Here is a 14,653-nt window from a genome sequence, read left to right on the forward strand (position 1 = left end):
TGGAGAATACTATCCTCATCGGAGTCCCACTCGAAGTGCCCCTAGCTTTCGGAGTCCCAGCGAGGGTCGATACCATGTAACATCCAATGTCCATGGCTTTCTAGCTGAAAGTAGCTTTCGTCTTGGAGTTTAGGTAGGTGGCCAATGAGCTGCCTTGACACCCACTTGATCTGACCATCAGAATCATCAAGGATCCAAACGCTAATATGACTTTTATTTATCAATACACTGTATACCCCGCTCTTAGATTTTCCAATAGAAATCCTTCTTGCTCGTGAGTCATCAGTCCAATCGGATGGTTCGAATGCTGCAGGCGGTTGAATCAACTGGTACTTTCCACTATTAACCGTACGTTAAGATACCAATCAATTAATAAATGGAGTCCTTAAAAAGTGAAAAGTGATGAGGTTACCTCATAATAAAATCAGTTTGGCATTGTACATAGAGTGATCCTTGCCAATAGACCGCATGGCGGTGTCCAAGAGATGAATCTGTCCGCATATCAGTGATAGTCCCTGCGACCGTCGCCCCTTCTCGAGCAAAGGACCTTTCCTCCCACCGCCCTGTCTTGGAGGAGAAGACATGGAGGACGCAAGGTGACGGTGGCCATTCTAGCTCCTCCACTGCGGGATCCAAATTTTGGTATGTGAACTCTGCTCCCTCCCACAGCGGCCGCATCTCTTCTGGTTCCTTACCAGGGCCAGGGGCGTGCTTACGCCGGACGCGGGGGATCGAGAACACCTCGTAGTGCGGAGACACGGTCGGATCGTAGACGAGGTAGTCGTTGGCGTACAAGTATTCGGGCGGCCCCGCGCACAGAGGCGGCGGCCGCGGGGGCAGGTGCGCCCATTGCCGCGTGGCGGGGTTCACCACCATGCAGTTCACCTGGCTGTCCTGGAGCAAGATGAGGCCGTTGCAGTGGTCCCAGACCTCGAAGGGGTCGTAGACCTTGCTGCCGTCGCCGGAGAAGGAGGCGTAGTTGAGGTCGTCCATGGAGACTGTAGGCCCCGCGGAGGGGTGGGAGGGGAAACTCGACGACCCATCGTCGAGTTGGAGGAATCTGGCGACGGAGCGCGGGAGGAGGCCGGCGGCGGCGCTCAGCAGGCCGCGGCAGTCGAAGGCGGCGCGCCACTTCCGGCAGACGTGGCGGGAGGTGGCTAGCTAGCGCGGCGCGACCGCGTGAGGCGGCGGAGGACGTCAGCGAGCACGTCCTCTGGTAGCAGCTCCGACAGGTCCATCTTCCTGCTCTGATCAACCCTTCGCCGGTTCACGATCGAATTACAGCGGATCAGACGGAACTTGGTGGCGATCGGATTGATCCAAGTACGTGGTTTGATTGTTCCTTCTTCTCCTCATGAGCGGCGGGGCGTCGGTGTTACAGGGGGTGATTGGTAGGCTGGATAACCTCTATCCAGGCTTATGCAATGCAACTTAGTTTTGTTTGGATACCTGAACAGCCCACTAACCAGGCTCCAGCAATGCAAAAGTAGCTAGCTTGGGTGGCTTCCTGGAAACGAAAATGAGATCCATTTCCGCGCTATGCAGGCTGCATAAGACATTGGCGGCTCAGAGGACCGATTCGGCTCACCTCCCACCGCGTCCACCGGCGTCGGTGCTGCAAGGAAAGGACGACACAGCAGGCAAGGCTGTGTTTGGATTGGGGTGTAAAAGATTTCACGAATTTTTTTTGGCCCTTTAACCACTAATTTAGAGTATTAAATGAAGTCTAATTACAAAACCACATCTACAATCCTCCGTGTAAATCGCGAGACGAATCTGATGAGGCATTTGACGCGTGATTAGAGGATGATCACTGTAGCATCACTGTAGCAATCATCAATTAATTACCGTCATTAGATTCGTCTCGAAAAGTTACACCCATCCCTGAAAAAGTTTTACAAATAGACTTCATTTAGTACTCCATGCATGCGAGATTCTTTTCTCGGGAAATGTGCGCGAAAAAACCATGTAGTAACCAAACACGGCGCAAGCTCTTCTCCGCGATGAAGTGGACGCCGTGATGGCGGTGCGGTTGTCTGGAGATGCCTCCGCCTCGATCGGGCGCCGACCATGTTCTACTGCAAAGCTACGCTTGCGGGTGAAGATGCTACTTCTAGATCAAATGGACGGATTCGACGGAGCTTTTGATTTTGTGGATGCGGAGCTCAAGCAAAGCTAGGAAATTTTGCCTTTCCCCACGACAAGCTGCTGCATCCCTCCACGGAAAGATTGGGCCGTTGCGTCCCACCAGAGCTCAGTTTGGTCATGCTTGAGTTGGATTCAACCTCTTCGGAGCTCGATTTGGCCGTGCTCGAGCTCGACTCGGTCATGGAAGTACTCGATTCAGAAGCTCCTGATTTCTACAAAGTCTTGAGGAGCATGGCGGTGGTGCGCCCCCTGGCGTGCTCTTTGATGAACTCTCAACTACTGCCGGCGGCGGCAAGGGCGGCGTGGTGGAACCATAGCTGTCGCGGCTCAAGTACTGGAGCGTTGGTGCAAGGTCACAGAGGCATCGGGCAGGCCAACCGCCATGGTCGCTGAAGCAGGAGTTGCAGAGCAGGTGCGGACGAGAGAGATCGATGGCAACTGGTAACTTCACCTCCAACTAATACAGGTCACCACATCATGCTATGCACCCAACCAACCTTAAACCACTCAAACCAAACATTAACAACTTGCATTGGGTTAGCCTGGTTATATCTGACCTGGGTTATTCCTAGCCTGGCTAGTATCTAATCCAACCAACCAATCACCCCCATAGCTAGCTACGCGGAGGCAGCTTGTGGCGAATCGTAATTTTCCTACTCGGCGACCGATCAGACAGTGAGTCGCTTTTACCTTTTCGATCTAGTTCCCATCCCATATTTTCTTTGGAAACATATCTGGTGGAAACCACAATCTTCATAAAAACCCGTGCAAATCATGCTTAAAAAGTTGTCTAAATTTATCAAAAAAATCACATATGTAGATGATATTATGATACACAACTTTGTAAACAATCTTGTCCAAACTCGACTTCGTTTGTGAGATATAAAAATAATATTTTTATATCTCACAAACGAAGTCGAGTTTGTACAAAATATCACTACTACAAAAATGATTTGTAGCAACGCCTCGATTTTTTTAGGGGTGGACCTAAATGTAAGTTATTGCTACAAATAGCCGTAGACACTGTAGCAATTCACCCGCCCCTAGAAACACCATTTGTAGAGGCGGCTCACCCCCGACCGCCCCTAAAAATGGCGCCCATTTTTAGGGGTGGGCGATGGGGTGAGCCGCCCCTACAAATACCATTTGTTGGGGCGGCTCACACCCCCACCCTCCCTTAAAAAAGGAGCCATTTATAGGGTCGGATGGGGTAAGCGGCCCCTACAAATGACATTTTTAGGGGCGGTGGAGCCCCCGACCCGCCCCTAAAATATATATATAAATTCTGCCTTCTTTCTCCTCCCGACCCCCATTGTTGGCTCGGGAGAGGAGCTCCCCCAACATTCGAAAAAAAGAAGTGGGGAGGAGGTTTTCCACTTGATTCCCATCGAGCTGAGGGCTCTAAGAGGTAAGTTAGCACTTAATCCTTATCATTTCTAAGGTTTTTGTGTGCTTTTTGGTTCAAATTGGGCTCTCTTAGCCTCTCACTAGATTTAGATCTCCATGGTTAAGATTTGCCATTTGTGAGACTATTTGCATCAAATTTTTGGATGAAGTTGTGCTATTTTAGTAGGAGAACAATATTATGTAAGCATTTGGACTAGATCTATATGTTTTACCCTCATATCTAAGGAAACTATTTACTAGATCTATGGAGGAGGGAGAAAATTAGTTTTTTTTTCATTTTTTTACACACATGCATGAATTTCTTTTAGGATGTAGTGGTACGCGATAATATGTTTTAATTTATGCATGATATTTGGTTTTAATTTTCTCATTTAGTACTATATATGTAAATTTCTTTTAAGTGCTTTTGTATTGTCATTTATAGTTTTCACTGAAGACAGGAATTTATGAATGTTTTAATCCATTATTTATTTATTTTTAATTTTTTATAGATGAATAGGGCTTGGATGTACAATGCAAACGGGATGGACGCATATTTCCATGGAGAGCTAGATAAATTCATTAAAATCGCAGAGAACCACGCAAGAAAGAAGAACACAGTGTTGATATATTGCCCGTGCAGAGTTTGTGGGAATTTGAAAGTATTTAGCGAGCCAACTACAATCAGATCGCATGTGATAGTGAGTGGTTTTGTTAAAGACTACACGATTTGGAAGAAACATGGCAAGGTGGATGTTCCCCCTTCGACGAATAACCCATTGGATGAAATCATACAAGGTGATGATTTTGTCAGAATTTTTGATGCTTATTATGATCTTGACAGAGATGACGATGGTGTCAGTGTTCATGATGGAGCGGGTGGATTCCATAGTGATGATGTCAATGACAGGTTCATCGATAGTGATAGTAGTGAAGATGAACTTAATGACGGAGATTTTCTGAGCCAGTTGCTGCGCCACACCAAAGTAGAGGTATTGGCTGCTAGTGCCAAGGGTTGCCAAACTTCGAGAATGTGAGAAAATCAGCAGAAGAAAATATATATGAGCGATCCAAGGGATGCCCGAAACACTGGACCGTCCTTCGTTTCATCTTAGAGCTGTTGACTCTGAAGGCTAAGCATAGTTGGTCAGATGGTAGTTTCAACGATCTGCTACGTATCTTGGCTTGGTACTTCCAAAGCCAAATAAAGTGCCCGCCAACACATACCGAGCCAAGAAGCTTGTTAGCCTGTTCACGATGGGTGTTGAACGAATCCATGCATGTCCAAATCATTGTATTTTGTATCGTGGGGATACTTTCAAAGACCTGAAGAAATGCCCTGTGTGTTGTGCAAGTCGGTACAAAACCAATGTGGGTTACAGTGGTGACAACAATCAAGTTCCATCCGTTGAGGCAGACGACGCTACTTTAGGCATGTCTGGGAAGCAGAGTAGAATTCCTTCCATATGGTTATGTGGTACCTCCCAGTTTCCGATCGCCTTAGGCGTTTCTTCTCGAACCCAAAGGATGCTGAGCTGATGCGATGGTGGAATTCAGATCAGCGCAAGAATGGTGACGGAAAGCTCCGACATCCAGCTGATGCTCGGCAGTGGAAGGAATTCGATGACAAATATTATCTGGAATTTGGGAATGATCCGAGAAATGTCCGGTTTGCGTTGAGTAGGGATGGAATGAATCCGTTTGATGAACGAAGTAGCACCCACAGCACATTGCCAGTGATACTGACGATGTACAATCTACCTACATGGTTGTGCCGAGAAAGTATCTTTTGCTATCCGTGCTTATACAGGGCCCTAAGCATCCTGGCATCTATATAGATATTTTCCTTGAGCCTCTGATGCAAGAAATGAAAACTTTATGGAAGGAGGGTATCGATATCTTTGATGATTTTGCACGGCAGCCCTTTAATCTAAGAGCTATTATATTTGTCACAATCCATGATTACTAGGCATAGTTTGTCCTATTAGGACAGATCAAAGGTAGGACAGGATGCACGGTGTGCGTGGATGGCACAGTATCATCTTTCCTTGAAGGTTCTCGAAAGGTAGTTTACCTTGGGTACAGACGCTTCTTGGTGGAAGGACATAGGTACCAAAGTAAGAAATTCTATAATCATTTTGACGATATGCCTGATTTCCATTCTGCACCAGTTCAACGAGACGGGCACTATGTTTTCAAAATGGTTCAGACCATCCAGGTCATTTATGGGAAGAAGAAGGAGGATGGGAAGAAGAGAAAGAGAGATAAGGCACCTATCGATGGCGCACCATTCAAGAAACAATCCATCTTCTATAAGTACATGCAGTATTGGGCGGATCTCGAGGTTCGCCATGCAATTGATGGTATGCACCTGAAAAAGAATGTGTTTGGGAACACAATAGGGCTCCTCCTAGAGACATCAACCAAAACAAAGGATACCTTGAAGTCGCGTCAGGATTTGGTAGCCATGAAGATTAGACAAGATCTTCACCCTGTGGGGAAAGGGAATGGCAGATATAAACTCCCCCCCAAGCTAGCTACAACTTGACACGTGATGAGAAGAAGACAATGTGCGAGAGCTTAAGAGGGATCCAAGTTCCTAGTCGTTTCACGTCCAACATAAGAAAACTAGTCTCGATAAAAGATTTGTCACTATATGGCTATAACTGTCATGATTGTCATGTGCTGCTGACGGTGTTCCTCCCGATTACAATCAGAGCGATCAAGTCAGTATATGTAAAGATGGTAATCACTCGATTGTGTTACTTCTTCAATAGGATTTCACAAAAGGTGATCGACGAAGATGAGTTGCAGGATCTTAAAGAATTCAGTGCGGAGACTATGGCGCAGCTAGAGATGTGTTTCCCTCTGGGTTATTTTGATATAACCGAACACCTAATGATTCACATTGTCGATCAGATAGAAGCACTTGGTCCACTTTACCTACACGAAATGTGGACATACGAGCATTTCATGTCAATCCTCAACCGGTATGTATTGAATCGTGCTCATCCTGAGGGGTCTATGATAGAGGGATACAATACTGAGGAAGTCATCGAGTCTTGCCTAGGTTACCTAATGGATATCGTGTCCCTTGGTTTGTCAATTCCATGTTTTTCGGGGAGGTTGGAAGGTGTGGGCACAGTCGGTAGGAAAATCTTCATCGACAAAGATTTTAAAGGTGTGCAACAAGCACATTATTGCATCATGCAGCATCTCACGGTAATGACACCATTAGTCGAAGAACACTTGAGCATACTTCGGGCACAATGTATTGGCCGCTCGGATGATTGGGTCATGAGAGAGCACAAACGTCGACTTACTACATGGTTGAAGGACCTAGATCTACCAGATGGGGAGACTATCGAGGAACAAACGATCAAAAGATTGGCAGCTGGACCGTCTAACCAAGTCATATCTTGGCAAGGGTACAACATAAATGGATATCTATTCTATACTGCTGCCAAGGACAAGAAGACCGTGTCCTAGAACAGTGGTGTTCGTATTGAGGCCTTGGATGAGGGAACATGTTGAAATACAACATATTTTGGTGTCATAGATGATATATAGGAAGTGCACTATGGTTCAAATATATAAATCCCCGTCTTTCGGTGTCGTTGGGTGAAGCACCCGAAAGGTGTTGAGGTGGACGGCTATGGGCTCACAATTGTCGACCTCAACAATATTGGTTACAAAGACGACCCATGGGTACTTGATTCACAGGTAGCACAAGTACTCTATGTAGCTGATCCTGCAAAGAAGACAAAGCATGTTGTCGTCCCTGGAAAAAAGATATCATAGGAGTCAAGGTTATCGATGATGTGGAAGAATATAATCAGTACGATCAAATGAATCTCTTCACAGACCTACCACAGAAGATGAAGATTATAGAAGCAGGCATATGAAAAGATGACAAGCCGTGGGCACACAAAGATGGCGAATCAAGAATTGTTACTGCTTAAATATCTCATGCATTTATGTATTCTCAAATGTCTATAAACATGCGATACAATTCCTGGTCTTCTAGTGTCGTTTGGTACTGTTTGTTTTTTCTCACGCCTTACTCACATGAAAATACGCGTATGGAAAAAAAATTCAGCTTTTTATGATATTGTTTACTATAATTGTTGATTTAAACAAATTTCCTAATTAAATATGGTAGAGGTCAGGATTTGAACACATTTTCTTGTTATATACACTAAAATATAAATTTGGTATTTTTCCTGTGTGTCTCAAATAAAAATACAAGTATGGTAAAAATTTCAACATTTTTTGATATTGTTAACTATATTTTCTAGATTACAAGATTATTGGAACAAATTTGGAAAACCATTTGTAGGGCGGGCGGGGACGCCACCCGCCCCTACAAATCGATTTTTAGGGGCGGCGTTAGCCACGGTCCGCCCCTAGAAATCCATTTCTAGGGGCGGGTGAAGCACCCGCCCGCCCCCTACAAATTATTTTCCAATTTTTCTTGAAACATAAATTAATCAAAAAAAATAGCAAACCATGACTAAAAAAGTGAAATTTTCACCATTAGCATATAATAACCTGTAGATGTAGTGAAAATTTGCAAATATACAATTCATTATTTTGAGTGTATGAAAGTGTGCAAAACATAAAGTACATCTTAAGTAGTATGAGATAGTAGGGGTAACATAGTAGAGGTTAGTGTTTGAATACATTTTCTTGTTATATGCACACAAATGTAAATTTGGTATTTTTCCAGTGTGTCTCAATTAAAAATACGGGTATGGTAAAAATTTCAATATTTTTTGATATTGTTAACTATATTTTCTGGATTAAAAGATTATTGGAACAAATTTGGAAAACCATTTGTAGGGGCGGGCTTAGCCATGGTTCGCCCCTAGAAATTTATTTCTAAGGGCGGGTGAAGCACCCACCCGCCCTTACAAATTGTTTTCCAATTTTTCTTGAAACATAAAATAATCCGAAAAAAATTAGCAAACCCTGACTAAAAAAAGTGAATTTTTTACCATTAGCATATAATAACATTTAGATCTAGTGAAAATTTGCAAATATACAATTCATTATTTTGAGTGTTTGAAAGTATATCTTAAGCAGTATGAGACAGTAGGGGTAACATAGTAGAGGTTAGGGGTTGAACACAATTTCTTGTTATATACACACAAATGTAAATTTGGTATTTTTCCTATGTTTCTCACATAAAAATACGGATATGGCAAAAATTTCAACTTTTTTTATATTGTTAACTATATTTTCTGGATTAAAAGATTATTGGAATAAATTTGGAAAACCATTTGTAGGGGCGGGTGGAGGCGTGGCCCGCCCCTACAAATGGTTCTCCTATATATACCAGGGGACTTGGAAATTCTTTTAGATTCTAGGCGCGCGCGAGAAGATGCAGTTAGGCTGCCGAAGTTTTCCACCGCCACTCCTCCTTCCCCATCGTCGGCGCCGTCCGTGCTCCTTCCGCGCCCCACCTCCACTGACCGCGGCCTCCCTGCCCGCCTCCACCGCGCTCGACCTCGTCCACTGAGTCCTCCCGGCGCGAGGTCTCAGCTCCGGACCTCCCCCGCGCGTCCTCCCCAGCGGCCCCTTCCCACCGCGCGTGGCGTCCTCTATCGCGCTCAACCTCCGCCACCGCGTCGTCCTTCTCCGCCGCGCCGGGCTGCCCTCCCCGCCGCCAACCTCCGCGCCCGACCTAGTCCACGGCGCCCAACTCCTCCGCTGCGGCCGCCTCGTCCCCGCCGCGCCCCCAGATCCGGCCGCCTTCGCCCGGCCGCCACCTCCGGTCCTCCCCTCGCGGTCGTCCCTCCTCGCCGCCGCCTGCGCACGTACGCCTCCTCCCCGCCGGCTCCAGCCGCCACCAGCGCGCCTGCCTCCCCGTACGCCTCCTCCCCGCCGCCCGCCAGCCACTGGCATGTGGGGCCCGGCTGTAAGCCCCTTGTTAGGGTTAATAGTTTAGAATTTAGGATTTAGATTATTCAGTTGATTTTATTTAAATTAGGACAAAGGTGAAATATAGCCTGTTTTTTATAAATTATATCTTAATTATTTAGTTGTAAGTAATTATTCAAAAGAATTTAGGATTTAGAATCATTAGAGTAATTTGTATTATTTTAGGGTTAATGGTTTAGAATAATTTGAATAATTTAGGGTTTAGAATACATTGAATAATAGCATGTGTCTCCATATTTCCCATGTCATATTCTATTGAAATTAGTAATTTGCAATCTTTATGATTTTGTGAATTCAAAGTGTATGATTTCCCGATTATCTATTTCCCCATGTGATATTGTTGATACAATGTATTAATTCAAAGTCTTCATATTGTAGTGCCCATGTGATATTCTATTCTAATATCAATTCTAGGCTAATGTGGTTAATTATGTATTCAAATTAGTTTCGATGGTTTTTTAATGTAGAAGTCGTAATGGATCGTCCATCGTCATCTTCCCCACGAAGGGATGTTCTCGCACCTCAAGACGATGAAATCGAGCTAATTGCATCCCAGATGGAGTTGGACAACACCCAATATGGCGACAAGCACTCCAATGAACAATCTGGGGACGATCAGGGCCGTGTCGAGGGACCAGGCGCTTGGCAAGGAAATGAATGGCTTGACCCTGCTGATCCGTGCCCTGTTCCGCAAAGAGGAAGTCGTTCAGAGGAGACGATAGATCTAGATTACGAACTGGAACAACATCAGGAGGCTTAGATAGGAAGGACTAAGCACCGACGCCGCCCCCCCCCCTAGCCCAACAGAGGAAGACAATGAAAGCTCTGGTCCGGACGCTACAGCCTCTGACAGCCAAAACAAAAGGAGACGAGGTCAGCGAGGAAGGAACCAGTACCCTGAAGGGCAGTTCACTGTTAATGCAATTAGCGTAGCAGGAGAGCCCATTGATCCCCCCCAGATTGTAGAGAAGTTTCGTAATGCCATCAGGGCTATAATCAGAACAAAAGTGGTTGTGGATCCAACAATCGAGAGATGGACACTAGTTCCTGAGGGGAAAAAGAAACAATGTGGCAATTGTTGAGCAAAATTTTTGTTTTTCTGAGGAACTAGAGATAAAGTAAAACATTATGCTAAGAAGATGCTCAATGAAACTTTTCGTAGATGGAAGAGCGAACTGAATGTTCGGTATGTCAAGAAGGGTCTCACACCCTTTGCGGATTTCGGGGACATCACACCAGCACAATGGGAAGAGTTTGTTCGACAGAAGACCACTGAACAAGCTCTAGCCCTAAGTCAGAAGCAAAGTGACCTAGCAAAGAGCAATATACATAAAGTGCACCTTGGGCCGGGTGGGTACCAAGCAAAGCTCGACCAGTGGTGCTGTGAAAGAGAGGCGGCAATAGCTGTCTAGCAGCCCGACCCATATGACAGCTTGGACAAACGTGGCTGGCAATGGATTCAAGCAAGGAAGCCAAAGCTAGTCGAAGGGAAACCAAAGTTTGATCAACCCGAGACTGACACGGTGGCACAAAAGATGTTAGCACTTGCGGAGATTCAGAAACAAGGAAAGTTCAAACCCCAAAGGGAACATGATGTGCTCAGTACAGCCATTGGATCCAAAGAGCATGGAGGCCATGTTAGAGGCTTGTCCTCTAAGTTGAGCATCAAGAATGGGTTCGAGAAGGACCAGGCTAGGTACAGGAACCATGACTGCTACAAAGAAGAAATCGTGGCAGCAGCAGAGAATGCAATGCAGGTCAAGTTTAAGGATATGTTGAGAGCAGCACTTGCAGAGCAGCAGCAGCTAGGGTTAATTATGTTCAATCCGTCGCAAGAGGTTGGACAGCAACAGATGCTGGCAGTGGCATCTCCAGTAATTGGCCGAGCGAGTTTGGCATGTGCTCAGAGTAGTGCCGCCTCGAACACAGCACAACCATACCCGGTGGATGCCATAATGAGTATTACTCCATGTTTGTTGCTCTATCCGGTCGGCAGAGCTGGAAAACAAAGGAAGTTGCTAAGGCCCAGTGCATCCGGCTGGGAATTTATTTGAGGGAAACCCTACCCCAGCCCTATATGCATGCGTAGAAGTGGAGGAACTCTTGAAATCAAGCTACGAGGATACGGAGATAGACATCCCCACTGCAGATGGGAAGAATTGTCTTGGAGAATGTGTCAGCATCACAATTTTGTGGCATAAACGAGATATCTTACTGGTTAGTCAGATAACTATGTCTGCTATGGAACATATCTCTCCAGGAGCACAACGAGAACATGACCTCCCATCTCCACAAGCACGAGACGAATCACATGCGGCTCCGCCATCACCTGCGGCTCCAGAGGAACAAGAGCCATCACCTGCGGCTCAAGACCAACGAGAGCAGTCACCTGCGGCTCCGCCATCACCTCCGGCTCTAGAGCAACGAGAGCCATCACCTGCGGCTCCGCCATCACTTCTGGCTCCAGAGCAAAGGGAGCCATCACCTCAAGCTCCGCCATCACCTGTGGCTCCAGAGCAACGAGGGCCGCCACCTCAGGCGCCGCCATCACCTGCGGCTCCAGAGCAACAAGAACCGTTACCTCAGGCTCTGCCATCACCAGCGGCTTTAGTGACACGAGAGCCATCAACTCAGGCACCGCCATCAGCAGCGGCTCCAGTGACACGAGAGCCATCAAGTCAGCCAACGACCTCGGCTTCTCAGAGCAAACCAGTGCTACCTCGAGTTCTGCGGTCTTACCAAAAGGAAAAGGAAGGGTCTGAAATTGTGAATAGATGGCACGCCACAAACAAGAAGTCTGTTGAAAAAGCTAAGAAGGCTAAGTCACAGGAAAAACCACCAACTTCTAGTGGCAGTAGAAGGTCGGACTTTTCTACGCCCCGCACGGACACGGTGTACAACGTGGTGCTTGCGGTTGATGGCCTTCCATACTTAGAAGATACTCCTCTAGAGTTTGCGTACGGAAAGGACTTGCTACCGAGCTTGGATACTATGTGATTGTCCAATTTACATGAAGATGATGCATAATTGGTACAAGAGGGCATATAGACTTGGGCTGAGAACCCTAGGTGCTCCGCACCATCCGGATGTATTCGGACTTAAGGGGCCACAAATCAATGATATCACATTTGATTTTGAAGACATCCAGCACAAGTTCTGCCTCTCACAACATGGTATCGAAATGGTTCGACTATGGTGCATGTAAGTGCCTCATCGACTTTGTATTACATTCTATGGTATTGTATAAGCATAAATATTTAACGCCATACATTAATTTTACATGATGCAAACAATGGATGCTATTATTTGTAATTTCAAGGTCCGATACCTTGATCCCGTGGCGATTTGCGAGTCTTTGCACGCTGGGCCAAAATGGATGAAGGACGACGATGGCTATCTGAAGCCATTTGAAACAAAGAAGGCTAAAGATGCTGAACACAAAAAATTTCACGAACTAACCATGAAGAGGGTTGCGGCCTACATAACACATATGATGGAACAGTGGATAGACATGGATACCATATTTGTGCCATCCCACGTCTAGTAAGTCTAATACCAATTATTTGATTAACCATTACTCCGATATCGATGCCTACAAATCGTACATTAACTTTTTTTTTGTTTTACAGTGGTCACTGGATTGCATTCCAAATAATGCCAAAGCGGAAAAGTGGTCGTACATGACTCCTTGAACCGGAAAACCGACAGATACCAAGAATTCATAGACCTTATTCAATTGTGAGTGAATTTCTTATCTTCCATGTGCACATCTGTCTCTTGTGTCTCTAGAGAAATATGTCTATATAAATTAACTTTCCATATTTTTAATTTAAAACAGGGCATACAAGTTCAACGTTCAAAAAGGACTTCCTCATCCTGCCAACATAGCAAAGAAAATGACTTTTCGCACAAATATCCCGAGCCACAAGCAACCGGCAGGTTCCGCGTACTGTGGGTACTGTGCGAGAATGTGAGGCTGAAAGGGAGATACACTACTGATCCCAAACGCGTAAGGGCCTACTCTTTATTACGGATAGATGTTTGCACATTGTTTATTACCGTAACTACAAATTGTTAAATTTTATCATGTATTCAATAATTGCAACTTGACCCGGAGAAACACGGAGGCCAGCTCCACGAGAGACAACTTCTAAATGTAGTCGATGATTTGTGTTGTTTCATTCTGCACGAAGTGGTCAACGTTGAAGGCAAATTTTTTGACGAAACACAAGCCTTAACAACGAACGACAAATACCTTTCACTTCGTGAGTGGCACAAATTCTGGCACGGTTAACGCTAATGTAGCGCCCTAGGGGAATGATGGAAAAACATGTATAAGAGCTGAATTGTGATGATGTACTATATTGATATTTATTTTTCATCTATTATGAATTTTATATGTGTAAGTATCTTATGTCTAACATATTCGATGTCTCGATCGCGAACGAGCTTGAAGTTAGGACGTTATCATTAATAGACGTATAATAGTGCCGATGTGATGTATAATAGACGTATAGATCAAAATTGTGAAATCAAATCCCGTAAACAAAAATGCGAATTCAAAAATTTTGGGCGGGCGGGAAAACTATTTCTAGGGGCGGGTGGGAGGCGGGGTCACCCGCCCCTACAAAACGATTTTCAGGGGCGGGTGATCCCCCCAACCGCCCCTGAAAAAGCATTTACAGGGGTGAGTCGTGGGGTCACCCGCCCCTACAAAACGATTTTCAGGGGCGGGTGAGCCCCCCACCCGCCCTTGCAAACCGCCATTTTTAGCTGCGAAAAGCAGGGGCGGTTACGTCGTCCGCCCCTAAAATTGTCTTTTCGCCCGCCCCTACAAACCCATTCTACGGTAGTGTATTTTACAATGTTGTGTATCATCATATCATCTACATGTGTGATTTTATTGGTGAATTTAGACGACTTTTTTACTGTGTTTTGCACGGGTTTTCATGAAAGTTGTGGTTTTCACCAAATATATTCCCATTTTGTTTTCCGTTTCTCTATAGGCAAGCTGAGGGGGCCCACATTGGTCAGTGGGTCATGTATTCTATTAGAGCATCTCCAGCCGCAGCTCTCAAAATGAGTTTATATTTTCATTTTGGGAAATTTGTCCACAGGACACTGCGAAAACATGATTTTATGTAGAACACACTGCCAAATTCAATTTTGTTTCTCG

The 14,653-nt window shown here is 45.4% G+C and overlaps 1 protein-coding gene and 1 long non-coding RNA gene across 2 annotated transcripts; one reads left to right on the top strand and one right to left on the bottom strand.

Annotated features, from left to right (window-relative positions):
* Nucleotides 1–41: 41 nt before the first annotated feature.
* LOC120688780 lies at nucleotides 42–1,639 on the bottom strand. The gene is made up of 3 exons (XM_039971153.1): nucleotides 724–1,639; nucleotides 411–651; nucleotides 42–352 (listed from the first exon to the last, which is right to left on the bottom strand). The coding sequence occupies exons 1-3, from the start codon at nucleotides 991–993 to the stop codon at nucleotides 42–44; spliced, it is 822 nt and encodes a 273-aa protein (XP_039827087.1). The 5' UTR covers nucleotides 994–1,639.
* Nucleotides 1,640–9,509: 7,870 nt separating this feature from the next.
* Nucleotides 9,510–13,819, top strand: LOC120687751. The gene is made up of 3 exons (XR_005680825.1): nucleotides 9,510–13,020; nucleotides 13,107–13,215; nucleotides 13,316–13,819. It is a non-coding gene; the product is annotated as an uncharacterized LOC120687751 (long non-coding RNA).
* The last annotated feature ends 834 nt before the right edge of the window (nucleotides 13,820–14,653 follow it).

Source organism: Panicum virgatum, chromosome 9N (assembly GCF_016808335.1).
Source record: "Panicum virgatum strain AP13 chromosome 9N, P.virgatum_v5, whole genome shotgun sequence".
Taxonomy (NCBI): Eukaryota; Viridiplantae; Streptophyta; class Magnoliopsida; order Poales; family Poaceae; genus Panicum; species Panicum virgatum.